The 26,284-nt window shown below is 40.7% G+C and overlaps 6 protein-coding genes across 14 annotated transcripts in view; 3 read left to right on the top strand and 3 right to left on the bottom strand.

The window, feature by feature from the left end:
- The window catches only part of LOC116849123, a 6,497-nt gene extending 4,657 nt beyond the window's left edge, over positions 1 to 1,840 (top strand). Inside the window, exons 8-12 of the mRNA XM_032825966.1 lie at positions 230 to 374; positions 563 to 778; positions 1,059 to 1,177; positions 1,265 to 1,400; positions 1,477 to 1,840. Coding sequence (XP_032681857.1) covers positions 230 to 374; positions 563 to 778; positions 1,059 to 1,177; positions 1,265 to 1,400; positions 1,477 to 1,806 — 946 coding nt within the window. The 3' untranslated portion in view covers positions 1,807 to 1,840. The remainder of the gene's footprint in view (positions 1 to 229; positions 375 to 562; positions 779 to 1,058; positions 1,178 to 1,264; positions 1,401 to 1,476) is intronic.
- LOC116849126 (uridine-cytidine kinase-like 1) lies at positions 1,415 to 7,481 on the bottom strand. 2 transcript variants are annotated; one of them, XM_032825976.1, is made up of 11 exons: positions 6,621 to 6,760; positions 5,862 to 6,257; positions 5,611 to 5,741; positions 4,391 to 4,561; positions 4,174 to 4,280; positions 3,917 to 4,087; positions 3,556 to 3,627; positions 3,231 to 3,482; positions 2,930 to 3,139; positions 2,568 to 2,753; positions 1,415 to 2,485 (listed from the first exon to the last, which is right to left on the bottom strand). In XM_032825976.1, the coding sequence occupies exons 2-11, from the start codon at positions 5,912 to 5,914 to the stop codon at positions 2,168 to 2,170; spliced, it is 1,671 nt and encodes a 556-aa protein (XP_032681867.1). In that variant the 5' UTR covers positions 5,915 to 6,257; positions 6,621 to 6,760; the 3' UTR covers positions 1,415 to 2,167. The 2 variants fall into 2 exon arrangements, with proteins under 2 accessions (XP_032681867.1, XP_032681866.1); XM_032825975.1 differs by lacking the exon at positions 6,621 to 6,760 and adding an exon at positions 6,986 to 7,481 and having other exon boundaries at positions 1,419 to 2,485.
- On the top strand, positions 7,456 to 9,582 carry LOC116849130 (ras-related protein Rab-10). Its single transcript, XM_032825987.1, has 5 exons — positions 7,456 to 7,582; positions 8,153 to 8,213; positions 8,297 to 8,435; positions 8,529 to 8,618; positions 8,750 to 9,582. The coding sequence occupies exons 1-5, from the start codon at positions 7,456 to 7,458 to the stop codon at positions 8,933 to 8,935; spliced, it is 603 nt and encodes a 200-aa protein (XP_032681878.1). The 3' UTR covers positions 8,936 to 9,582.
- LOC116849127 (protein lifeguard 1) lies at positions 9,180 to 15,395 on the bottom strand. 8 transcript variants are annotated; one of them, XM_032825979.1, is made up of 6 exons: positions 15,164 to 15,395; positions 13,483 to 13,618; positions 12,788 to 12,895; positions 12,523 to 12,709; positions 11,995 to 12,265; positions 9,180 to 11,875 (listed from the first exon to the last, which is right to left on the bottom strand). In XM_032825979.1, the coding sequence occupies exons 2-6, from the start codon at positions 13,532 to 13,534 to the stop codon at positions 11,516 to 11,518; spliced, it is 978 nt and encodes a 325-aa protein (XP_032681870.1). In that variant the 5' UTR covers positions 13,535 to 13,618; positions 15,164 to 15,395; the 3' UTR covers positions 9,180 to 11,515. The 8 variants fall into 8 exon arrangements, with proteins under 8 accessions (XP_032681870.1, XP_032681868.1, XP_032681874.1 ...); XM_032825977.1 differs by having other exon boundaries at positions 13,483 to 13,553; XM_032825983.1 differs by lacking the exon at positions 15,164 to 15,395 and adding an exon at positions 14,390 to 14,550 and having other exon boundaries at positions 13,483 to 13,553.
- A 1,996-nt stretch (positions 15,396 to 17,391) lies between these two features.
- Positions 17,392 to 21,086, top strand: LOC116849122 (U3 small nucleolar RNA-associated protein 4 homolog). Its single transcript, XM_032825965.1, has 4 exons — positions 17,392 to 18,014; positions 18,105 to 19,638; positions 20,145 to 20,444; positions 20,547 to 21,086. The coding sequence occupies exons 1-4, from the start codon at positions 17,911 to 17,913 to the stop codon at positions 20,661 to 20,663; spliced, it is 2,055 nt and encodes a 684-aa protein (XP_032681856.1). The 5' UTR covers positions 17,392 to 17,910; the 3' UTR covers positions 20,664 to 21,086.
- A 1,658-nt stretch (positions 21,087 to 22,744) lies between these two features.
- LOC116849131 lies at positions 22,745 to 26,182 on the bottom strand. The gene is made up of 3 exons (XM_032825989.1): positions 25,144 to 26,182; positions 24,955 to 25,039; positions 22,745 to 24,843 (listed from the first exon to the last, which is right to left on the bottom strand). The coding sequence occupies exons 1-3, from the start codon at positions 25,275 to 25,277 to the stop codon at positions 24,562 to 24,564; spliced, it is 501 nt and encodes a 166-aa protein (XP_032681880.1). The 5' UTR covers positions 25,278 to 26,182; the 3' UTR covers positions 22,745 to 24,561.
- Positions 26,183 to 26,284: the final 102 nt, after the last annotated feature.

The following is a 26,284-nucleotide window of genomic DNA, read 5'->3' as shown; positions in this document are numbered from 1 at the left end:
ATATATATATATATATATATATATATTTACCGTGACTTTAGTTATTCAAACTTGAATTAAACTTTGGAGCAATCTATGAAAATCACCATCTATGGCAGTCAACGTGCACGGATATAATAAAACAAATATAATAAAATATAATTATAATAATACTGTATAGATTTTATACTTCGTACTGTATTATTATAATCGTACATTTAATATATTCAATGACATTCCACTCACACAGAGGCAACTACAGATCGCTATGGATGGGTGTTCTGTGGGCTTTGCCATCCGGCACGGGTGTCGCGGTCGCCTTGCTGCAAGGCAGCAATGGACCATTAATTGGCGTCGCCATATCAGCCTCATTACTGCCGCCGGTTGTTAACTGCGTGAGTGAACAATAGTCATGTACCGTGGTTAGAAAACATGATGCGAACGGTATAATTATAATCATTACAAACCATAAAGATACCTACACGCATTCGTGTTTCTCTCCTCTCTCCGATTGTACTCCAATGGTCGACGATCAACGTAATCACATCTCTATAGACTGAAAGCTTGATCTTATACTTCGCAGGGTCTATTTTGGGCTCTCGGCTGTATATGGCTCATTTACCGACCCATAAAAATGCCCCACATCAAGGGCGAGTCCTACACGGACTTTAATAGCTCGTACAAGTACGTCTACACCGATTATCTGCCCGTCGAATTCTTCTGCAATGGCATTATCAGCGCGTGCTTGACGTTTATCAACGTAATGTGCATCTTTATTACGGCAATAATAGTTCTGAAGGTAATTAAAGTTAGCACGCGATGCAGATAATTATCGAGAATATAATCGCAAATTGCGTCTGCTGGGGCCTACGGCCCGACAATCGTATCATCGTGTTATCGATGCACATATCGCGACGCTAATTGTAAAATTTCATCTAATTACGTGACTTATATCTTCGATAAGACGTGATATGTTAAACAAGGTGATTTTAATAATTTCAAGTACGTGTTCAGCAAGCACGTGCGCTTATTATTGTTTCTATTTTTGCCTGGCGTTCTCGTCTGGCGTTCGACTGTAGATTAAAGAAGTGGCCGCGCCATACACATCCACGCCCGAGTTGCGCCGATTTTGGGAGCACGACATCCGTCTGGTTCGCGATAAAAATATCTCGAGGGATAACAGTTCAGTCGATTCAAGGTATGGAGTTATCGCAAACTCTAATATCATCATAACACACATACACAAAGTTGCAACTTGATATTACATTATCGATATACTAATTAGTTACTACGAGGGGCTGAGTAAAGTTAAACAAAGAGCACTGGAACGTACACTTAACGAGGCAGTGAGGGAAGCAATGGACGATGAGACTTTCAGGAAAGTACAACGACTCAGTTATGGGCAACATGGACCGGAGGAGGTACTTAGAGATTCTTAATCAGTCTTAATGAAATTTAATACAATTTAATAATTCGACATTAATTAATTGCATGCAGATCGGATCTCGGCTTGGTCTTCATAATCGCGGGAACACGAGTAGAGGCAATACGAAGAAGAATGAGAGTATTGAGGAGATAGGCGCGGATCTACGCTCGCGTATGGATCGATTGACGAATTCTGGCAACACGAGCGAAGATTTGGCTGCTTTGGACCGATTGATAACTTATCTCTTAGGTCAACCGAGTAATCCCGCCGGTAACAACTTGGACTCGTGGAGACGTTCGCGTCGTGCTAGTGCGCGAGGATACCGGCAATTACGTGGCACCGCCGCGGATGCCGCGGAAACTGGTAGCGTCGGTGCTAGTATCGGCACGACGCCACTTTAAATAGATCACAAAATACGCTCCGCAAACGTCGGAAACTGTACAGCGAATCTGGCAAAGAACGAACAGAAATAATGATAAGTGGGAAATAAAAGTTATTAAAATGTAATTATGACTAAATAAAAAAACCAATAGAGTTTACCTGTGCACAACTATCATCTATGCCTAAACAATAAATGGTACTAGTTTACGATGTGAAAACCAATATAAGAAACATTTTGATCGTAAAGTCACAATAATAATAATGTATCTTTTTATTAAAGATACATTACGATAGATTATTGTAGTCACATTTGTATCACAATTTAATCAACACCATCAAATATGCAATTTAAACGAAGAGATCTAAAGATTGCTGTGATATTCAATCATCAATGGAGGACGGCTCGGTACCAAAGTATCTATCGCCGAAGTTTCCGATACCGGGTAACACATAGAACTTCTCGTTTATCTCGGGATCTAATGCGGACGTAACGATCTTTACGCGTGGAAAAGCGTACGCAATCGAGTGCACGCCGGATTCCGCCATCAGCAGCGACACCAATAATACGTTCTCTTCGGCCACGTCGTGATCCAATAATACTCTGATCGCCATGATAGCAGCTGCACCAGTGGCGACTGTGGCGTCCATCAAGATCACTTTGTAGTCCTTGATATCCTTCGGTAGTCGGAGGTAATACAGCTGGAGACATACAAGAGATTATGCGAGTTATTGTTCTGCAATTACGTTCACGTTTAGGAAGAAGAGAATTTTCAGCATTTACCTCGGGTTCGCCAGTCTGTTGATTAGTTTGAATGAGAATTTTGCCTATTCGTATGTCCTTACATACATCTCGAACGGCCTGCTCCATGGTCTCGCCGGCGCGCAATATCGATACGCCACATATTTTATCCGTTGCACCCCGTTTGCCATTGTACAACACACCTTGCGGTGTTTCTATTATCACTTCCTTCACATAAGAATGATTAACTGTGAAATGCCGATTTGATCGATTTATATGATGTAGATTCAAAGAGCAAACAACGACTGAATGGTGTTCCCCTTGGTGATAACGTAGAGAAACAAAGTTTCTCTTGAGATAAAAGTGTCCTCAAACGCTTATCTCGCGATTATAATTACACTTACCTCGAATGGCAACAAAGATAAAGCGTATTCGATGACCAGACGGATTAATCGTTTGGAATAGAAGATAAATTCATCTCGATACGTCTCCTTGTTGCGTATAAACGTATGAAGACCCTTTATCTGCGGCGTATCCGGAAGTAAGTACAGCGACGAAGGCAGTGGTTGACCAATATACGAATGCGCCAGCTTCTGCCTCAATTTGAAACCTCTCTGTGAAAAGCGCATGAAAAATCGATAACTATATGATAAATATTGATAACTGTTTTACATAAAAATAACTGAGTAGAAGCTGATAGTTTACCAACTGAAGTTGTGTGTGAACATGTTGCACGATGAGCTCTATAGCCACTTCGTTCTCGCCTCCACGCGGCACGATGATATCCGCGTGGACCATAAGAGGTGCAATGTAATAGTAAAAGGAGGGTTGAACCATCGTGCTATACTGCTTCAATACACCCTCCAGGTCCCTTCCTCTTTGCGAGATATCCCTCTTTAAGCGTCTAGCAAGTCTGATGTCTGCGTCGGTATCGACAAAAACCTTCATGTCGCACATCTGAAAACGAAACATTGGTTATTTTCAATCTCTGGTGCGATCTTCAAATTCATCTATCTCTTTATCGGCTTACCTTCAACACGTCCACATTGTAGAAGGTCAGTATTCCCTCGAATATAATAACATTGGCACCATACATAGTTTTCTATCAAATAAAAGATCAAAATATTATACGCCCTAGACGAGATATTTGTTTTAACATTATTTCATTTTATATATATGTATATACACATAAGATTTAAAATAATGTATAAGGTTTTGCAAATTTCTTAATTTTTTGAAAAGTAAACTAAGAACTTTATAAGAGGCGGAGTTGGTCAGATTTAAGAGAGTTGATGAGCTTCTGGGAGAGGTTCGTGTGATGTTAAATGTAGAAATCGCGTTAATTTTTTGCGCATACAGCTACAACAGTCGTAATAAGTATATCAACTTACCGTTCTGCTCTCCCTACTATGCGTTACAAAATTATAAATAGGAACTTCCACCATTCGTCCTTCTTTCAAACGTTGCAATGTGATCTTGAGAAGCTCAAAGTCGAAAGCGTCAGGATGATCAAAGTTGTATTCGTTGCGCGCAGCCATGTCGTGCTGTTTCTCGTTCAACACCTACGAGATAAATACTCGATAACATCTGTAAGATGCGTCATTCTGAACTGTATTAACGATGAATGTACATAAAATATTCGACGCACTTTGTAAAACGAGTCCATGCTGAGAAGAGTAACCCATGGAACATCCAGAGATTCTATAATTTTGGTCGCAACTGTCGTTTTTCCGGAAGCGCTGCCGCCACAAATACCTGCCGCAAACGAATTTCCCCGTTTAAATTTACGTCATATAAGAATTACGAAATCTATATAAAATATTTATTTAGTTAAAAATAAAAAATTAGAGATGAATATTATTAACCAATAACAAAGGGCTCCACTTGTTGACCAGCCGAATTGTACCAAGGTGGCCTACCAGCCGTATAAATAGTTCGTGTTTTACTCCTGAGAATAGACTCTGCTGATGTTTTCTTGCTCGACTGCGACATACTGGTAGTACGTTGTCTGCGCGACCGTGGTGACTTCTGCGATCCTATTACAATCATATGATACATATTTCTTTTTCGTTTATATTATCATTTACTTTCTCATATAATCATCTATACTTTTACAATACTATCAATACATTAATTCTTGCTATATAAATATAATTTTTATATATATAATGCAGAAATAATATTAATTTAATTAAAAGTTGAAGAATTAAAGATAGGATTGAAGGTAGGATTAGAGATAGGAAAGATTGGCTATACTTGTTGCACTGTCTTCAGGACAAATTGGTCAAGGAACTCAGGACATGCTTGCATTTTTTCTCACAGCTACAACTTCATTGAACCATTGAATCTGCAATGGATTTACATGCACTTTAATAAACATGATATATATATATATATATATTTACAGGTTAATTATATCATTGTGATTACTTCATTCACTGATAACATATCTGATGCAATCCTATATTAAAAGATTCTTAGCTGTTAATTTAAAACTGTTGCATGATCAGCCTGTTATCAGCTACACTTGTACAAACTGTACGCATTCCTATACCCAAGTCCAAAAACCTGATTGATAAAATATTATATATGTTATTATATACATCCTTCTAATTATTGTTCCATTTCACATAATTAGAATCTATTCTGTTCTAGATAGATATCTATCTCAAATATAATAGAATTTACTCTAATTTGAGATAAATACCTATTTATCTAATAGAATAGAATGTTTTATTTGAAATAGATATATATTTACCTAATAGAATAAATATTTGTTTTCCTCTAAATATCATCTCTATTCTAAATAGTTAGAGAATAGTCTTTAACAAATAAAATAAATCACTGTCATATATATACAATAGAAGAACTTATCAATAGTACATAGTATAAAGTCGATATTCAAAAAGAGATATTGTAACAGATAACGAGAAGGATAAACATGAAAAGAACATCTAAATTTATCATAACTTTAGTAAGATTGTCTGATGAAATAGGAATTCCAAGTGAAAAGTAAAGAAAAAGAAGACATTCAAAGGGATTCTAGAACAGTTCACTTGATAATGTATCTGTCAGAAATATCTACCTGTGGACGGTGGTCGGGGAGACTGTGGAGTCGGCGTGACGACGTCGGAACGTCTATGATGTTCAGCATCTTCACATAGCTCGTCCACGAGACAGATCTCACGGTCATCCAAGCACACCTCGGCGTCGTCGCTATGAGAAAAAACAAAAAATTCGCACGGTTAGTATATTTGTCGAGTGATGTCAACAAAACGTGTGAAGTCGACAAATACGCACGACGGAATGGTAGACACCACGTGCGCGCTTGCTTACCTCTCGGAACTCGCCGAGCTGGGTGGCTCGCAGTGCTGCATCTTAGCTGCCATTATCCCGTCGTTCCACTGGCTCGAATCCACCGCCGTCGTCGTCGTCGTCGTCGTCGGCGTCGCCGTTGTGTCGTTCTCACTTCCAACGCTGAGAATGTCCACTACCTCGACGCAATCTATTGCGTCATATGTGTCAGGTCACTGTATATCGAAAAGGCACGCGCGACACAACGTCGACGTCGAACGTCAACACGTGCCCTCCGTCTACTGCTACGGTCTGCTGCACACAGCCCGCACGCGGTGCCTTGTATTTTTGATCTCGCGCGTGCGCAGTAATCGCAATATCCGATAAACGATCCACATTTAGATCGATGTTCGATTACTATCACGACGCATATCGTTCCTGCAATAAACAGAGACGTTTATATTATACAAGAGCACTCTTTAATTCGCGTTTAATTCGCGATTTGCACAAAGTTGCTCAACATTGAAGCGCAAAAACGAATACAACTGATTTTTTTACCAATTGCCGCAAACTTCGACGCGGTAAATCTATATCGAAAAAAATCGATACACATTCGAGAGTTTTATTCGAGTCACACAAGTCTTATAGCAAAATTGAAAATTTTAAGCCTACACATTTCACTAGAACGTGTTTCCTGTCCGTCGAAATATCTATTATTACTTTAGAATTAATTCAATTTACGTTCAATGTAACTTATAAGTTTTAAGAAATGATATCATTAAAAATCTTCCACCCACGCACAAATTAAAGTTGACACGGTTCAGCATGAAGTTGCCGCGGAGAAGCAACGCACATGCCACACGCTTAAAATGGCGTCGCGTTTCGTGTGACGTGAAATGAAAGGGAAACGCGATACGTTACAACCGGCAATGGCGGTATCTCTCGCGATCTTCCTCTTCAACCCTGTCGACGACCTACCGGGGAAGATTCAAACAGCCAACTACCGGCGAATTCCCGCCGAATGACGTTGCATGACAGCGCGGCCGGCGCGACGCGACATGACGCGACGCGACGCGGCGCGCGTTGCATCGAATTGCACGCTCATTCAGCCGGTAACGCCGGCACGATCTCTGCCCGTCGACCGGCCGAGCGCCAAGTGTACTTACTGTTGTGCTCGCCGAGACAGACGGAGAGGGAGACAGCGAGAGGAGAGTGAGACGGCGAACCGAAAGTTACCCCGAGGCTTACCCCCGATGGCTTCTGCGTCGTGTTGACTCCGTCGCGTGACGTCGCGCCGTCTTTTAATAGTCCGCGACCGGTTGGCCCGCGCGCAGCACAGCACAACGCGACGCGACGCAACGTAACGCAACGCGACGTGATACGTACGTATACGTACGTAAGTTGCAACGTCGGGAGACGCGCCCTCGTTCGACCTTGAGCCTATAACCGGTAACGCGCAACGTTCGATGTACGGAGCATCGGCGCACGGAGAATCGCTGCTGATCGCTGCAACGAGCCCACCACCGCGACAAGCCGCCCGGCCGCGCTCCTCTTGCCTGCTCCTAGCGCTGTTTACCACCTCGTCAGCGACGCCTCGTCCTCCACTTCTTGGGCACGGAACGACCACCACGACGAAATGGCGAAGAAGACGTACGACCTGCTGTTCAAGCTGCTGCTCATCGGCGATTCCGGCGTCGGCAAGACTTGCATACTGTTCCGCTTCTCGGACGATGCCTTCTCCACCACGTTCATTTCTACGATAGGTGAGAAAAAGATAGAGGGAGAGCATGCAGGAGAGAGAAGGAGAGTCGCGGATTTTCTTGCGGCTCGCTTCTACATCCGGCGGATTAGGTTAGAATACAGCGCCTGCCTGGACGAAGAGGAACGAAATCGACTTGGTCGCGCGATCGCGTCAATCTACACCACGATAAAACAGTTCCGTTTCCGTAGGCGAGAGCGCACGTACACGCGCGCGGGCGCGCGTACACACACGCGCGCAGGAACGTCTGCCGGAGTGTAATTACGAGCGTTTTCTCTCGAGAGAAAAAAATAATCGTACTTTGCTTGCGTGATGTTCCGCGGATCTGTAAGTCGGTTATGAGAACGGAGCACTTGCCTCGTATTCGTCGCACCAAGTTTCACAATATATCTGTCAATAAACATTGATAACTTTGTAGTGAAAGGACAATAAATTGATATGTAAATATTTTTTTTTAATCTCACCGATTGATATATGTCCTTATTAGTACATACAATATTTGTATACATTTTATTGAGTTTTTCTAAGGTAATTTGATAAGAGCGTGATTGTAAAGGAATACTTTTGTCAACAGGTATTGATTTCAAAATCAAGACAGTGGAATTAAGAGGAAAGAAAATCAAATTACAAATATGGTAAGCAGTCTATATTTAAAAGTTTAAACATAATGTTTAAAAGTGTATTTTGAAAGATGATCTGTATGCTTATTTACTCGCAGGGACACAGCTGGACAGGAAAGATTTCACACTATCACAACATCGTATTACAGAGGAGCTATGGGCATTATGCTTATTTATGATATTACTAACGAGAAAACATTTGAAAATATAGTAAATTGGTTGAGAAAAATTGATGAGGTATGTGTAATATAATATACAGTATATTAATAAATTTATGAGTTACAGAGGACAAAATTGATTCTATAACAATTCCATAAATATTGTCCACAGCACGCAAATGAAGATGTGGAAAAAATGATATTAGGAAATAAGAGTGACATGGAAGATAAACGTGTTGTTAGCACTGAAAAGGGAGAGGCGGTAAGTACTTAATTACTAACACACCTAATTATCACAACTAATTGTATTATAAACAGGTTATTGTGCAGAGTACAAGATTTTGACAAAATCGATTGGGTTGCGATATTAAAAGAAAATGTTTCTGCTTATAGATAGCGAGAGAGCACGGCATTAGATTTATGGAGACTTCCGCGAAGATGAACATTAACATTGATCGAGCATTTAGTGAACTGGCGGAAGCGATATTGGACAAAACACACGGCAAGGAACCACAAGACGCGCCCGACAGAGTAACAGTGGATCGAAGGGTAGAGCGAACTTCGAATCGGTGCTGCTAATTTTATATATTATTTATTTTAACGGCGCATAAACGAACTATATATCAGCTCGTGCCACTTGGAATAGAGTCCTCGATAGATTTAGAGCGTAATTCAAAGCATAAAAACATAATTAAACACTTCACGACACTGCCTGAACAAGTTATAATCCAGTCGCACGCGTATCTGCTCCGACAAAACTACATTTTTCTATGCTGCAATTGAAAAAACAGATGAAATTGTTATTAAAAAAAGACAAGAAGAGTATTCACTGGATAATGTTTACTCATTGAAATCAACACTTAAAAGTTATGTTCTTTAACTACATCCATGTAAATGTCAATAAGACAAGTTTGTAAAACTACACGGGCGCTGTTCCATGCATATGTATCTATAATTGTATCTGTGGCATATAAACGAACTCGAGGTTTCGTTAGTTTATATGGGATGTTTCCTATTTAAAAGATTTAATTGCACCATTATCTCTAAGGGTAGGAATAAGGAAAGCAAACGTTATTAATACGAAAAATTCGTACAGTGTAAAATCCCATTTCTCAACGATCTCGTTTATTTTGTATTAACGGAAACAATCGAAAATTTGAGATAAAAAATTAAATATTATTTTCTTCGTTTTGTCATAACTTTGTAATAAAATATTTTCAGATCCATGTTTATGTAAAATTTCTTTCCTTATTTCTACCCATAGTATATGTTGGTACATTCTGATCGATTAAATGAAGAAGCATCCTACACATGCGGGTGAATAAAGGTAGAACTCCTACAAGTTTTACCAATGGACCTTCAAGTTTCACACGTAACACCATATTTACATTGTTGCACGAACAAAGATAATTAGGAGAATGTATTGTTTGTTATGAAACTGCAATTTGTTACCAAGTTGAGTGGTGTGAGTACGAGTGTCGGCTTCTGATCTTTAAAAAAAAGAAAAAAAAAACATTGAAAAGAATATCTTTTCAGAAAACATTAAATGCTTTTCCTATATGGACCGCACCACACATGCTTATTTGTATATTAAGTTAAGGTGAGAAAGCTTGAAGCCAAAAGCTTTAACCGTTTTTGTGTAAGGCCAATATTTACTACAAATATAAATATTCACAATTTCGAAATCATCATTTTCATTTCCTACACTACATACGCATACACACATAGATGTATATACAGGATTGGGAAGTAAAAAAACCGTTACTTTCTCTCCAATAACGACTTGGTAATAGTATTTTTCGTTAGTAACGCGATAACAGCGGTGCAATTATATTTTTTATAAAAAGAATGTAAAACGAAATCTTCAAAATTGGTAAGGAAAGTTAAAAAATGTAAATTATAATGAATCATTACTTCTTTGAATAACGATAATAGTAACGAGTTACTTCGAAAAGTAATTTTCCCAAACCTGTATGTATAAATTACATGAAATACGGACCTACGTGTTTCTAAACGGAAAACCGTGAATATATAATTATTAATCGAATAATACGCGTAACGCTTCATGTACAAACGTTCGAGCACGTAATAGCAAGACAAACATAACAGCACGCTGCGTATATGGCTCGGATTACAAGTTCTTTCATGACATTTCTTTGCACTTAGCTTAATAATTCAGCAACGGTAGTAATGATCTTTTAATTATTTCTCCTGAATGCCTAATCAGGCATTGTGACGTTGTAAATGTCACCTTCGTCGTGCGTTGCGTAACGAACTTTACATGTGGACTAATAATTTCACTTTATTGTGCATTAGAGTGTTGACGTTCTACGTCAACGTGCTGATCGAAAGATCGTAATTCCTGCACGTTATCAATCGGAACTGAAGAGCAGAAGATCTGGAGAATAATTGTATGTTTTATTATGCAAACATCAACAAAGAATAAACACAGTCTCAACTTTTTAGATATATGTGTATATGTATATATTGGTAACTGATGTAAAATTGTCTTTTGGAATTGTTTTTTGGAGTTTTGCAGCCAATACAATACTATAACTAGTGTCGGGCTTATATCACACTAAGACATGTAATAGTAATTATATTATATATAGATAGTTTTAATTATATGTATACATTTATCGATCACACTGAAATCTAAAAAAGGAAAAGTGTTTTCAAAGAAATGTGAGAAATATGTCTATCTAATCTCTTGTAAGAAACTATTTCAATAATACATATATATTAATCAAAACAAATATTGCAAAGAAATTTGAATGATTGTCGATAGTAACAATAATAACTATTACAATATATTAAACGCACAATAATTGTTAGAATTTTTATCAGGTCCCTCCCCGAGACGACAGGAAATACTTTGCATTATGTCTTACGGGACTAGACAAAGGTTTTGAACCCAAGCGTGCTGCTCGTGAACATTAATCTTTGAAAATTTGTAAAAGCTATCACTTCGTAGAAATGAAAGTTTCGCCAATACTGCCTCCTTTATCGTTTGCTCGTCTACAATGTGCTCTTGCGAAGGCGACAACGACAACGATGATGACGACGACGTTGGCTGCGGAGAGTCAGAGCAAGACGGCGATAAATAAAAGCTGATGTACCTCGGTTATAACACGTCAGGAATAATGGAATTAACAGCGATTAATCTCGCGAAGCGCCGATAATAGTTAGAATGTAGATGAAGATGTTAATAACGTCTAGGTACAGGCTCAACGCGGCGAAGATATATTCCTCCGGCGAAACGGAGTACTTATGTTTGCCGCCTATCATCATCTGCGTATCGTAGATCAAGTACATGGAGAACACTAACGCGCCGAGAGACGCATAAACTAATGTCATGATCTTTCCATGCCAGATCATCGCGATTATACCGAAGATAAGTAAGATGAGCACAGCAACAAACAGAACAGTGTGCAACCCGGTGAAGTCGATCTTCGTCTGAAACGCAAATATTGTCAATCCTAGACAAACTGCCGCAGTGATTCCGACAGCCAGCATGACCTGAAAAATCGTTGAATGTAAACAAGCGAATTCTCTTACCTTCTTTTCTGATAATAGTACTATAACACGAGATTCAAATGTGCAGCATCCGCGGTCGAATCTGCTTTCGATCAACCTACCGCGTCAGGTTCGTAGCTTGAAGCGGCCGTGGCTAGTAGGAAGGCCTCTGCCACCGTGAACAGGAATAAGAATATGAAGTTCATCGGGGCCTTGCGTCTCACGTTGGTACAGCAAGCCATACATATGATCAGGACGATGGTCACGGCAAAGCAGATCCAGAACATTTCCCTGTGCGAACGTACCCATTTTTGTGTTGGTTCATGGTAGACAAACAACGTGATCATAGCAAGGGTAATGAGCAGCTGACACATCAAGATGCTGTACACTTTCCTAAAAAAAAAGAACGAAAATGAAAATACCATGTAGTCATAGCACGGAAAATAAAATTTGATTAGATTAATCAAATATCTGGTAAAATGTGAACAAACCAAAATTCCGTTCAAGTTGACAAAATTTCTGATTAATCAAAAATCTTGTTAAATTGAATAGAATTCTGGAACTTCTGTCATTTTTCTTTCTTTTCCGTATGTGCATTCGAATGAAATGCAAGATGTCTCAAACGCGTTTGCGACATACAATCTTCTTACCTGATGAAGCCATTCCTGATACTCTTGTCATTGAACTCGAACCCTTTGACCTCATCATGCAGAGGATCCTCCGCGTAACCGGATCCGTACATCCCTGACTGAACTGGCGGCCCTCCGAATTCCGGACCAACTGGTGGTGGTGTTTGACCGTAAGGCGGGATCCCCGGCGGCGGTACGAATCCGGGACCTGTAATGACAGAGCTGAATGAATAAGCAGTAATTAAAGGAAATCGTGATAAGATTATTCGTTGTGGATACGTCATACCTGGCGGCGGTCCCGCGGAGTAAGGCGGCGGGTATCCCGGATTGTAGCTGTCCTGCGGCGGATATCCCGGATTTTGTGGCGGGTAGCCGGGGTTCTGCGGCGGGTAACCTGCACAGTCAGATTTCGACGACGTAAGTGTCGACGTAATAGCGCGTACACGCGCGTATGTGAGAAACCTCGATCGCAAGCAGTAGCAAGACTTGAACGTCTGTGCACTAACAGCAGCCACTACGCTCTTTTTCTTTTATAGTGCATGTCTTACGCTCTTTTGTGAAAATTATTATCTTTCCACGGATGTGTGCAATAGTAAAAGTTGATTTCGCGAGAACTATGCTTGGACATAAGAAATTTTCGTCATATGTTTATACGTATATGGATATATGAGGATGCATCGAATAAACCCGACACATTATGGGCGTGACACTGATATTTCCTGCTGACGTGATCTCTATACGAATGTGATACTAATGATGTTTGTTGTCGAGAGAGATGTTTGGAAAAATGAATCGTCGTCACGACAATGTGCTTTGAAATATATGAAATAGAATATATCCTCAAGCAAGTGATATATAATGCTTACTGCTGGCCGAGTGGACCGATAATGGAAAAGTATAAGAACGGTAAAGAAACATAGTGTGAGAGATATAACAATATAAAACGTATTATTGGTAAACAGAAAGAAAAAAGATCAGAACCTTGTTGCCCCGGATAGAACCCCGCACCAGGTGTGCTTTGCCAAGTTGTCATCTTTTCGGTTTTGTTTTAGCTGAAAAGAAACCTATCGTTATAACCGACTCTCGCTAGTGGTTTGGAACTGCAACGCACAGCAACCTTAAAAAAACATAACAATATATAACATTATTATGAAAATAAAAAAAATATCACTGCAATAAAAGCAATAAAAATACAAACTTATGTCGAAGTCTTACTTAAAACTATATCTTACACGTACACGTTCTTGCGAAGAAGACTGGAATACCTGAAATCCCCGAGAAACTAGGTAATTTGTTAATTTGGTCAAGCTAGTTAGCAATTCCTTCGTGGTCCAGAAAGGAGAACAAAGGGCGATAAAAATAGAAAAATAAAAACAGCACACAAAACGTTAGACGCGAAGTCAAGGAAGTACGCGATTCACACTTTTGTCCAATGGGTCATGGTCGAACGTCTGGAAGAAGAACAGCGGGTCTTTGTGCGTTCATGCGCAAATATAGACCAAAAAATACCCAGATATCTTATCCGTATTGTCTCGGCGATTATTCAGGGAAACTTATCGTTACTTGAGATCACCAAGCGATTAATCAAGCGAATTATTTCAATTTGTGTATACGAATTGGTAGAATAGACTGGTAGTACATTAGTATGTCGAGTGTCACTTTGTTACCTAAGGAAAAAAAAAAAAGAAGAGAGCAAAGACAACTTTGCAGCATCACACGTTAATAACAACGATCGAACTGTTTCGAGTGTTGCACTTTGTACAGCAAGCAAAGATTCGGTGTTTACGTGGGATGACGCAAGCGAAAACGGACAAGCAGTTATTTCCGCGAAGACCCGACGATATTAACGTCAAAGTGAAATCGTACGCGGAGCGTGCACCGGGAATACCTGTGCTTTCGGCTTTCGCTGCGCGTTTAATACGTCTTCAGTTCTACTTCTTGGTTTCTTCTTCTTTCAAATATTATCACATCAATGCGGTATCTCGTTCGCGATTAATGCTAAACGACCGTATCGCTTGAGTGTAAGATTTTTTACGTGTACGTGAGCGCGTATCACATACACATACCTGTGCACGATTCGTTAGATATATTCACGTAGGCGTGCGTGCAAACACGCTCGTTACAGTGTGTGCGCGCTCAGAATGATGTTTCACCGTGATAAGCGAAACAAAGTTCGGCGATGAGTGACGATAAAAAAAAATAAAAGAACTTCTCAGAAAATTCGAATATTCGGAATCACGTGAGGGGGCGGATACCGCGACGAAATCGACTACCTCTCTCGACGGAATAAGTCGATCGAGCAAGGTCGGGCTTGTATTATCAGCTCGCGAAAAGATTCGAAGTGATTACAGGTCTACCACGAGCGGGAAACGAGCGGGGAACGAGCGGCTGTCACGCGAAATGGTTCTCTCGCCACGAGACGGCGATCACCACACGCGAATGTCAAGCGCGCGCAACGAACGAGGCCGTGGCGATTTCACCGACGAGCAGAAAGACTTGTGGATCGCGATTCGCGACAAGATGTTGAAACGATTGCGCATCGGACACGGGTTTTAACGCGTCAATGCGATGCGTCACTCCGTTCTTTCTGGAAATAGTCGCAATCGATAATCGCGCTCGTGTCGCGCGGGCCGAGTTATTGCGATGTAGAAGTGTGATTTACCTCGGAACACTCGCGGCCTCGCCTCTGAGAAGATCCACCGGTTTATCCTGTATATCCTGTCGACGAGACTGACAGCACGCACAGCTCGTGAAGAGCGAGACGCCTACTTGTTCTCCGTCACTAATCTGACGACGACGTAATCACACGTACACACCACCCACACGCGCGGATGCGTGACGTGCCGACCACTAGCGCGATCAACCTGGTTTCAACTGAAGTACGCCACCGAAGTCGAGCACTGTGAAGTGGGCCGATTTTCCGGAAAGTGCATTTTTCCCCGCGCGCCTGCGCGCTGACTTCATTGTCCACCTATCCATTCATTGTCCGCGCCATTGGCTATTCCATATGAAAATTTTTCGATAGTTCCGATCGTTTCCGTCAGTTTTCTGTTCAAATACGGAGGCAACGAACGCGGATTAGTGTATACATTTAGACCAGTATCCATAAGCTGCGTTCGAGGAGACGTTATTTAGCGCTAAAAGCGTGTTCTGTCCTTGTTCAACTTACAGTAAGTAATAAGGACAGAACACGCTTTTAGCACCAAATAGTGGATGCTTTCTAGTTGCGTATATTATGTTACACAAAACCAGTTTATTGGTTGCATATTATCTTACAAGATATTTTAGATAATATATAACCAATAAACTGGTTTTATATACGTGTGTCAAGATGGTTAAGCAATTGGAAAGCACTCAGTGTCTTCCCGAACGCAGCTATATCCCTTGTCCACAACCTTGCTTTAATCTTTAAGACGTAATAAACTGACCAAGATTATTTTAAAAATAATAGACTGTGGTTGGTCAATTTCTTACGGGTTAAGGGCTGCGGGAGTCGTAGGCAAATCCTGAGTTGCGTTTGAAGACCTCGTGTGGCGAAAGCGCGATCCATTGCCATCTGTGGTAAGGGCCCTCACATGAAATGACATAACTGCATGTGCATAGCATAAAGCTGATATTTCACGTGTCATACGACAAGCTTTTTGGATACGTTCATTGGTTGACGAACCTAGAAATACTCTATTTGCCAATCAATCAACGTATCCGAAAAGTTTATCGTACGACACGTGAAATAGCACCCAAGACTGTATGGACCAATGAGCATCGAGTAATTAGCCGCCATATTGATGCTTGATGCTCAATAATCGATGCTCATTGGTCCATACAGTCTTATGTATGCACATGCAGTTGTCATTTCATGTGTGAGGACCTTATTGGCTCCTGCACACAGGACGCGGTAATGCTTGCCGCGCGGCAGAATTTGGCGCAACAGCCAATCAATATGCTGCTTTCCGCAATAACCTTCTAGAGAGTCAATTCTGTATCTCGAAACAAAGTGAAAATTACAAAAGTGAGCACATTCACTAGACACTGACCAATGAAATTACGAATATTCTAGTATATTTGCTCATTTTTGTAATTTTCACTTCGTTTCGAGATACAGAATCGACTCCTAGGTCTTACGGAAAAACAACATATTGATTGGCTTACGGAAAAACAACATATTGATTCGCACAAACTTCCGCCGCGCGGCAAGCATTACCGCGTCCTGTGTGCAGGAGCCATATATCTATGCATACACCTCACACAAGCGTTTGTTCGCGCGAACGCAAAAGCAGGAAAGTTGGGTCAAGTTAGTTATAGCGTGTTCGACTAGCCTTGGGTTAATCGCTCCGAGAGTGATTAATGACGTCTAAGTCTCTACTGGCCAATCATAAAGCTTATAAGTACTTGTTCAACCAATAAACGTAGGCTGAATAACCCAGAGTGAGTTAATCCAGAACCAGTCGAACATGCTATCAATATGCAACGAGCGTTAGGTATAAAAGTGTCGGAAGTGCAGATAACGCAAATAAACTTCTTATCTCACTTTAAAGTCAGCGGTACACGGTGCTTGTTTTCGTGCTGGATTGCTTGCTGGATGGAAATATTCTGTTTTGATTTATATATTTCCATCCATCTTCAGAAATGCACCAATCAGCAAGCAATCCAGTATGAAAACAAGCACCGTGTGCCGCTGGTTTAACTTATTGCATCAGTTCAGCAATGCAGCTGAAAAGAACAGCCTCAATAAGCAGCAACAGCAATAGGGAACAGGAATTCAGATTGGTAAGTTATTTCTATTCCCTGTTCCTATTGGCTAATGCAGGATTCACACCGCGTCTGATATCGACGTCCAATATCCAATAAAGGAATAGCTTTCCAATGGAGAATTGAATTCTATATTAGAAAGCTGTTTTCCTATTGGATATCGGACGTCGGACGCGGTGTGATCCTGCATAATGCCTATTTCTATTGCCTGCAGCCTGGCATTGTGCAAAAGCCTTTAGACTTGTTATTTTTGCCTGCCATCTGGACTTTTAGTTCCAAAATCTTTGCTACGAGTCACCACTATGGCTGCGTTCCGAAATACACTGCCAGTATTGAAAATCTATAGTTTATGTTACGTATATTATAAAATTTCAGTACTGACAGTGAATTTCGGAACGCAGCCTGTATATATCGGCAAGTCGATACTTTTGAACATTGAAATGTATATTGTGTTTGTGAATATAAAAATAAATAAATAAATAATAAAATTTATATATAAGTATCTAAAATAAATAATAAATTTTTATATATTTTCATATTTGATCGAAATCATATTTGAGCCGGCATGATCAATTGAGATTATACCACGTGTACATCGTGTGTACGATCAATCACACCAGAAATTACATCTAACAACAATAAAGAAAGGATTACGCAATTATGGCTTCATATCACATTCACAATATCAGATTTTACAATCCAGAACCGAAATCCGTCACATGTATGTCTCATGAACCAAGCACAAAGAAATTAGCTCTTGCGAGGTTAGTACAGTAACATTGATTATTATATTGCTTGACTACCGTGTAATATTGTTGCTACATATATTATATGCTTCTTAATCATTTTTTAAGGAATGATAATTCTATAGAAATATGGAACCTCACAAATGTACCATTTATCGAGTGCATCATAGCTGGTTGTCCACAAAACTCGATAGAAAGTTTACTCTGGATTGGCTCCAGATTATTCTCGACTGGTCTGCATGGTGCAGTGATCGAGTACGACTTGAAGACCTTGGGAATCAAGCACGAGGTTATGGTTATAGGAGGATCAGCATGGTGTATGGATGTGAATTATGAGAAGAACCGTTTAGCTGTTGGTACAGAGGATGGATATATCAATACTTTTACTGTGCACGAGGACAAACTGATCTACGAAAGGATATTTGACAAGCAAAAAGGCAGAATTCTGTGTATCAAATGGGATAACACAGGTGAAATGATTTACACAGGTTCCACAGACACCATCAGGGTATGGAGCGCAGTATCTGGCCATGCCATACACAAAATGACTACTTTCAGAAGCAAGATAAAGAAAGAGACGATAGTCTGGTGTCTGGCAGTCACAGATGACAATGTCATTGTTTCTGGTGATTCTCAGGGCTTCTTGTGCTTTTGGGATCCCAACATGGGAGTGCTTATTGAGTCCCACGAGAGTCACACAGCAGATATATTAGCTGTCACCTTGTCTCACGACAAGAACACCGTGTATTGCACAGGCGTGGACCCGGTTGTGAGGACCTTCAGCAAAGTCATGCTGAAATCCAGCGGCAAGTCCCAGTGGGTGAAAGGAATCGAAAGGAGGCTGCACGTTCACGACGTCCGAGCTCTCGTGGAATACAACGGCAAGCTCTACTCGGCCGGAGTAGACGGATACTTGGCTGTCTCGAGCTATCCGCCTAAGAACCTTGTAAAATATCCTCCTCTACTTCAACCGCCTTGTGCCACAGTCTGTCGAAAGAGTAGGTGTATCTTGTTGCGGTACACGAACTACTTGGAACTCTGGAGGCTGGGTTCAGCCACGAAGGACACGCCGAAATTGGTCGGTCCGGTCATGTTGCATCAATTGGAGGATGAGCCCATCAAACTGCTGCGATTAGAGACCAAGGATGATGAGAGCATCATTTCCTGCGCCATCAATAAGGACTCCAAGACGATCGTGTACTCCACAGACACTTACGTGAGAGTTTTCAACTTCGACGTGATGGAGGGAGACGCGCAGCTGTCCAGGAACGACACAGACTTGATGATGAAACGAGTACAGAAGATGCTGTTCAGTCCGAACGGCAAATTGTTCGTCACCATCAACAACGACGGAAATGAGAACACCGTGACGTTGTTCAAGGTAGAGAAGAAGAGTCTGAGGTATATCGGTTCATTCCAGACGACGAAGGAGTCCATCTTGAACGTCGGCCTGGTGTGCTTCTCGCCGGACAGTAAATACCTCGTGTGCGCGGACCGGCAAAACAGAATTGCCATTTACTTCATCGGCGAAGGCGTCGAGTCGCTGAAGGTATGGCAATTGCCTAAATACGGCTGTCCACCGACGGCGATGGCGGTGCAGAAGGAGACACTGAATCTGGTCATAGTGTATTCCGATCACAAGGTGAGAGAAGAGGTGGAAGTCGCGGGTGTATATGCACTTCGACAATTAAAATTGCGGGATACACGGTGCATTGACGTGTATATTACGGTCGCGCATTACACAACGATAAAAGCCGGGAACCGAATAACGCGCGATCATAAAGCACGACGTGCACAACGTTAATGGTCCAAACGATGAAAGAAAAACTCGCGTTATCGCGGCTTCAATTTTACGCCAAGCATTACGCGTAATTGCCTTCATAATCTCGTTATTGAGTTATCCGTCGATGCAGACTCTATGAAGTCTTACGGTTTATTATCTCGATATTGCGGCTAATGCTAAACTTCAATAAGCGTAATGATTGCGTTAACAAAGAGAGATTGTATGATTTTAGTTGAATATAAGTTGAAAAAGTTGTCTCTTTCAAACGGACATGATGAATCGTGTCTTTCGAATTCATTGAGACACATCCCTTTAACATTCTTGATTGTATACTATGTAAATAAGATGTAAATATTGAATTTCAGATCGTAGAATACAATATACCGAACAGGCAATACACTCAGTTTTCCAATTATTTGCAAAGTCGTCTGCCGAAGCAGTGGTTAGCACGTCAGTTCCCGATAACGAATATCATATTTGATCCACACAATGAAAACATCATCATTATGCAGGACGACTCAAGCGTGTACGTTATCAATAAAAACAGCGAGTCTGTGAAAGAGGCGAAGATCATGAAGGTCGAGAACGGCGAGTGCACGGAGGACAGCAATTCTTTGTCGAGTTGGCAAGCTCAACATGCGTTTCGAGTAGTGAAAAAGTACAAGGTAAAAAAACAATAATTAATTTTAAATAATTACATTCGCGGCGATTAATTAGCGGCATGTAAGGAGAGTGAGGAAATGTTATCGTGTTTTTCTTGGTTACAGCATCTCGTTTACTTAAATTGGCTGAACGACAAGGAATTGGTTGCGGTCGAGGTGAATCCAATTTCGTTATCGGAAAAGCTGCCACCTACGCTAAAGCAAAAGTTCTTCGGCATGTGAATATTTTGCACGCGACAATGTGATTAATTGTTATCTCAGCAGCATGACCTGCAAAATTGTTAAATATAAATACGCAAGATCTCTTATCTTCGTTTTCGACTTATATAATGAAACACGAAATTCACAATCCAAATGTACAGCGTCCGCGGTCGAATCTCGTTGCGATTAATCTATCGCGTCAAATTCATTACTCATATTCGAGGTGGCTTTTGCTATCGTAAACAGGAAAAATAGAATTTATCGGGACCTTGCGTCTCAAGTTTGCAGCTGTCCCGCAACGGATACTCTGGATTTTGTGGCGAGTAGCTAGAGCTCTTTTGCGCGGACAACTCGCAGTCAAATTTCGTCGATGTTGTAACGTGTACACGTGCATGTAAAAATTCTCGATCGTAAGTAATAATAACTTGAATGTCTGTGCGCTAATAGCAATCGTTTCTTTTCTTTTTTCATTTGTATGTCTTATGTTATTCAGTGTAAAATTTACTTTCCGTTTCGTGCAAAGTATATATGAGTACATATAATTCATGCGAACGTGTATCATATGAATCGACTGTAACCTTAGGTTACATTGTTCTTTTTAGCTGCACTGTCTGAACACTGATGCAATAAGCCAACGCGAAACAAATGTATTTTGTCTCACTCTAACTTATTGCACTAGTTCAGACAGTTTAGCTGAAAAGAACAAACCTCTTGTCCCAAGCACAATTCTTTATCTCTATTACGAATATAATATTAACTCATATATGTACAATTCTTGAAAATCGGTTGGAAAATTTTTCTTTTTGGAAAAATTGTCAGGACAGAGTATTTTCTTTCTTTTTTTCTCAAAATAATGGCTTCATGGACATACGTAGTATTTTTTCTAACACCAATCACAAACAACGACAGAATATTTTAAAATATCAATATCGATAACTAGTTAAAGTTTTAAATATTTATAGTTACCATATACACTGTAAGATGTCGCTAGAGATCCAAATTGTTGTAACTTGCAGTTATATCGCTTGTCATAAGATGTCGTCAAAAGTATAAAATCGTCTTACTAATTCAATACCATTCAATACATTCACGTGCACGTGTGAACGTCGCGTGTTACAAAGTACTACGTATATACATTCACGTCTATGCAATCCAAAGAAGGAGTACATGATACAATGGCTTCATATCATACTTATACGTTAGATCTTACTTAATGCAGAACCGAAGTCAGTCACATATATGTCTTATGAACCAAGGTTTATTCCAAAACGTCCTTTCCGAGAAAAATTTTACTTTTAAGTCTATAGTGTATGTAACTATAGATTTAAGAATAAAATTTTCTTTGAAAAAGATGTTTTGGAATGCAACCCAAAGATGAAAATTTATTCTCGCAAAGTCAGTATAATAATTATTATTATATCACTCAATATCCTTCTTAATTTTTTTTAAGGAACAATAATTCTATAGAAATGTCTATGGAATGTCTTGAATGCACCATTTGTTGAATATATTAGAATTGGTTGTCCAGAGAACTTTGTAGAAAACTTACTTTGGATCAGTTGCAGACTATTTTCAACTAGCCTGCACTGTGCTGAGTACAATTTAACAACCTTGAAACATAAGGATATGGTTATAGGAAGAGCAACCTGATGTAGATAATGAGAGAAACTACTTGACTATGAGTATAAAAATGGGTACATTAATATCTTTACTTTATATGTGTGCGCAAGAAGAAATTGAGCCATAAGAAAGTATTTGACAAATAAAAAGGCAGAATCTTATGTACTAAATGAGACAATATGGATGAAATGATTACACTCCACGAATACTATTAGAATGTGAAACTGGCTATGTGATGTACAAAATGATGACTTTTAGAAATCAGATCGAGAAAAGCAATAGTTTGGCACCTGACAACAATGTAATCATTTCCTGCGACTTCTACAGAGCTTCCTGGAAGCATTTCTGGAATTCCAGGATAGAGATACTAATCGAGTTCCATGACAGTTACACATCTGATTGTGCTGGCTATCATGTTATCGCACAACAAGAACATCGTACATTGCATAAGCTTGTGAGCCTGATCATGAAAATCTTTTGCAGTCATTTGGAGCTCTGGAAACTGAATTCAGCCACTAAAGACCCACTGAAATTGTTGGTCTAGCTATGTTGATCATCAATTGAGGAACGAGTTCATCAAGTTGTTGCAATTAGGAATGAAGAAGATGACTTCATTTCTTACGCATCAACATTCATACGGAAGGCATCATTTCTTACGCCATCAACAAGAACTCCAAGATGAAGATTTCACACTCGAGTCGCTAAAAGCATGGCAATTGCCCAAGTACAGCTGTCCACTGACGGCAATGACAATGCAGGAGACACTGAATCTGATCATAGTGTATTCCGATCACAAGGTGAGAGACTGGAAGAAGAGAATTGGAAATCGTGGATGTATATGTACCTCGACGATTTAAATTATGCGATACACGATGCATTGTGAATACGACATTGCGCATTATACAACGTTAAAATAACAGCTATGAACCAAATAATGTGCGGTCGTAAAACATGTATACAACGCTAATTGGTCAAACGATGAAAGAAAAAGTCGTATTACGCGTTACCGCAGCTTCATTTTTACACGATGTTACGCGTAATTGCCTCTATAATCTCATTATTTAGTCTTCCGTCGATAGAGGTTCTACGAAACCTTATGTTTATCATCTCTATATTGCAAGTAATGTCAAATTTCAAAAAACTTAAGTTAAAATTGACAAAGTTAACTCTTGTCATCATCGATGTAGTTCGTCTTTCCATTTCAACGAGACTCGCCTTAATCGTAAACAAACTAATAAAATATAAATATAAATAAAATATAAAATTTCAGATCCTAGCGAGTATACAGTATACCGAACAGATATACACAGTTCTCAAACACTATGCAGAGGAGTCTGTCGAGGCAGTAGTCAGCATGTCAGTTCCCAATGAACGTAACATTTGATTCACAATGGGAACAGCATCATTATGCAGAACGGCATGTATGTTATCAATAAGAACATCGAGCCTCCGAACGAAGACGAAGATCTAAGAGACGAAAAGAACAGCAATTCGTTGTTGATATGGAAAGCTCAGAACGCATTCCTTGTGGAGAAGTACAAAGTGAAAATGTTAGTTAATTAAAAAAATGTCATTCGCGGCAATTAATTGGCAAGCAAGGAAGAGAAAATATTACTATGATTTTGTTGATTGCAGCATCTTGTCTACTTAAATTAGCTAAACGAGAAATTGGTTGCGGTCGAGGTGAATCCAATCTTGTTGACGTTACCACCCACGCTGAAGTAGAAGTTCTTTGGCACGTAAACATTGCATACATGATCATATGGTAAACTATTGAACGGTTTTCACCTTATACCTTTAATCTGTTATATGTGGGCGGCCAACAAAATAGACTATATTCAGGAATTTTTTTTTTAATTTTTGTGAGGAATTTTTGAAGACACGTCGATTTTGTATACATGCTTTTGAGTAAAAGGCGCTTAATGAATTTTTTTCAAAAAAAAAAAAGATTTACTGAGAATAACATATTTTTGGGGCCAAAAGGTAAGAGATCCTTTAACATTAGATTCGTGCACATAATATTTTGTACATGAAATCTCTTGTATAATATATGTACTTTCTATAGAAGTTACTTTTTTACGATATTTGATACTCAAATATGTATAAGACACATACTTGAGACAAAATGTTCTTTCCGATCTTTTCTCGAAACGCGTGCAGATGTACTCGTTTTATTTGAAAAGCACGAATAATATAAGAGATACAACTGAAGAATAAGACGCGTCATCAGTGAAATAACGAGATCACAATGTAAACGCGAATGACTTCCCCTCCTTCTTCTTCATAGATAATCGATTTCTCAACCCAGGAAAATGTACTTCTGTTGTTGCATGGCGCATTGCAATTCCGGGTCGTCCATAGGTGGTTCGATCGTATGTCTAGGCGAGACGTACAAACGACCCATGAACTCCAGGTTGTGTTCCACGCGCGACGAACGGTGGCCGATGGCCGCGGATGACGTGCTGGGGACAGCCGGCGAGGCTTTCAAGGGAATCGGTGAACGTTCGACCGCGTCTTCCGGCGGGTCACGCTTGAAAGTGCCCAACGGAAGTCCCGCTTTTCTGCATTCTTCCATCAGCACCTACGGTCAGTGACACGGGCCACATTGAAATTCGTCTGCGGTCCGCAGCGCGCGGATGTTCCTCCGCGCCGACTGAGTTCTTTTTCTCCCTTTTCCGTCTTTTTAAGCTACCTCGTTGAAAAATTGCCCGGTCAGGTGCTCGTATTTGCGCGGCCACAATCGTTGCGAGATTTTCTCGTGGAGGTTTGTCTCCTTGCTGAAAAGGAATCGCGTGCGGGTGGAGTGAGCGTTACCGTCCGGACGTGAATGCATGTCGTGCGAAAATTATCGGGATAAATCGTCCACGACGGGTGTATTTACCGGATATTATCAGCGAGCACTTCATTCTTGAACACGATCCCGCGTGGTCTTCCCACAGCGACCACCCTCTCGACCGCCTTCTTGCTCTCTTTATTCTGCTTCTCCTCAGACGTACGCTGCTTCTTCTCCGACATCCTTCTTCACGACGAGCGAACTTCTCAATAATGAATCCGTATGCGCGCGGTTTGTTCGATATCGCGGCGCGTCGCTATAGTTATCGCGGCTAATGTCGAGATTGCGACTCCACTCGTTTGCGTTCTCTAGGACGAACACGAAGTAGTTGCGCTCTTCTCTACGCGTTCTCGTGAATCACGCCTTTCGTGAACTCTTATACATACAAAAAGTTGCAAAATGTCGCACGTCGAAAGCGCCGACGACTTTACTCGAGCGATACTCGTGGTTTTCCGTCTGGACCTTCCACTGTTCACGATCAAACCATATTCCCTTGGCGTAACGCCGTCAGTTTTCCAATTCATAACTCGAAATAGGCTACGGGACTACGTCGGGAGAATTATGATTCCGGTATCGAAGTGACGCAGACCGGGAGATCTCCCATGAATCCGCTGCTATCGATGCAACGTCGTCGTCGCGATCGTCAGGGACGCTAACTCCGCGGCTGCAACAACAACGAGGGCGAGGACCTACCGCTGTCTCTCTTTCTCTCTTTCTCTCTCTGGACGCAGACTGTCGAAGTAGTCGAGAAATAATCAAACGAACGACGTAGCGACTACCCAAGCCGAGTACACGAAGCACACGTCGATGTCGATGTTCGAGTATGAGAATGTACGACCAGTCGGCGTCGGAGAGGATGTGGTGTGTGGAGAGCGCGCTGACAGAGAGAAGGCGAGAGACAGAGAGAGACGTTTATTAACAGAGGAGACAGAGAAAGAGGAGGAACACGAGGAGAGACAATGAGCGGGAGAAAGAGAGAGAGAATGGAGACCGAGGACACTGCAGAGTGCAATGTACCCAGATTACGACTAATCTACGCTCGAGACCGCTCCGGAGCGTCTCTGTAACTTACATCGCTTAAAGCGTCAGCCCGTTCAACCCCTGACTTCAACGCCACCGTATGCGCCTTCGTCGTCACTATCTCCCTTCATCTCTCTCTCTCTCTCTCTCTCTCTCTCTCTCTCTCTCT

The sequence above is a fragment of the Odontomachus brunneus genome, unplaced genomic scaffold, assembly GCF_010583005.1.
Source record: "Odontomachus brunneus isolate Ranch 3 - 2012 unplaced genomic scaffold, Obru_v1 Obru_scaffold_107, whole genome shotgun sequence".
Taxonomy (NCBI): Eukaryota; Metazoa; Arthropoda; class Insecta; order Hymenoptera; family Formicidae; genus Odontomachus; species Odontomachus brunneus.
Note: the sequence above shows the minus strand (reverse complement) of the source record. Positions and strands in the feature narration are given on the sequence as shown.

Bases quoted from the DNA above. Each gene is read 5' to 3' on its own strand.
- LOC116849126 (XM_032825975.1), bottom strand. From the start codon at position 5,914: ATGGCAGCTAAGATGCAGCACTGCGAGCCACCCAGCTCGGCGAGTTCC. The intron at 5,742-5,861 runs GTAAGCAAGCGC...TTTTTCTCATAG, and splicing joins AGCTCGGCGAGTTCCGAGAG to CGACGACGCCGAGGTGTGCT. The intron at 3,483-3,555 runs GTAAGCCGATAA...TTTCGTTTTCAG, and splicing joins ACAATGTGGACGTGTTGAAG to ATGTGCGACATGAAGGTTTT.
- LOC116849130 (XM_032825987.1), top strand. From the start codon at position 7,456: ATGGCGAAGAAGACGTACGACCTGCTGTTCAAGCTGCTGCTCATCGGC. The intron at 7,583-8,152 runs GTGAGAAAAAGA...TTTTGTCAACAG, and splicing joins CACGTTCATTTCTACGATAG to GTATTGATTTCAAAATCAAG. The intron at 8,619-8,749 runs GTAAGTACTTAA...TTCTGCTTATAG, and splicing joins GCACTGAAAAGGGAGAGGCG to ATAGCGAGAGAGCACGGCAT.
- LOC116849127 (XM_032825979.1), bottom strand. From the start codon at position 13,534: ATGACAACTTGGCAAAGCACACCTGGTGCGGGGTTCTATCCGGGGCAA. The intron at 12,710-12,787 runs GTATGACGTATC...CTGTCATTACAG, and splicing joins CTCCGCGGGACCGCCGCCAG to GTCCCGGATTCGTACCGCCG. The intron at 11,876-11,994 runs GTAGGTTGATCG...ACGATTTTTCAG, and splicing joins CAAGCTACGAACCTGACGCG to GTCATGCTGGCTGTCGGAAT.
- LOC116849122 (XM_032825965.1), top strand. From the start codon at position 17,911: ATGGCTTCATATCACATTCACAATATCAGATTTTACAATCCAGAACCG. The intron at 18,015-18,104 runs GTTAGTACAGTA...TCATTTTTTAAG, and splicing joins AAGAAATTAGCTCTTGCGAG to GAATGATAATTCTATAGAAA. The intron at 19,639-20,144 runs GTGAGAGAAGAG...ATTGAATTTCAG, and splicing joins TAGTGTATTCCGATCACAAG to ATCGTAGAATACAATATACC.
- LOC116849131 (XM_032825989.1), bottom strand. From the start codon at position 25,277: ATGTCGGAGAAGAAGCAGCGTACGTCTGAGGAGAAGCAGAATAAAGAG. The intron at 25,040-25,143 runs GTAAATACACCC...ATTCCTTTTCAG, and splicing joins GTGCTCGCTGATAATATCCG to CAAGGAGACAAACCTCCACG. The intron at 24,844-24,954 runs GTAGCTTAAAAA...CACTGACCGTAG, and splicing joins CCGGGCAATTTTTCAACGAG to GTGCTGATGGAAGAATGCAG.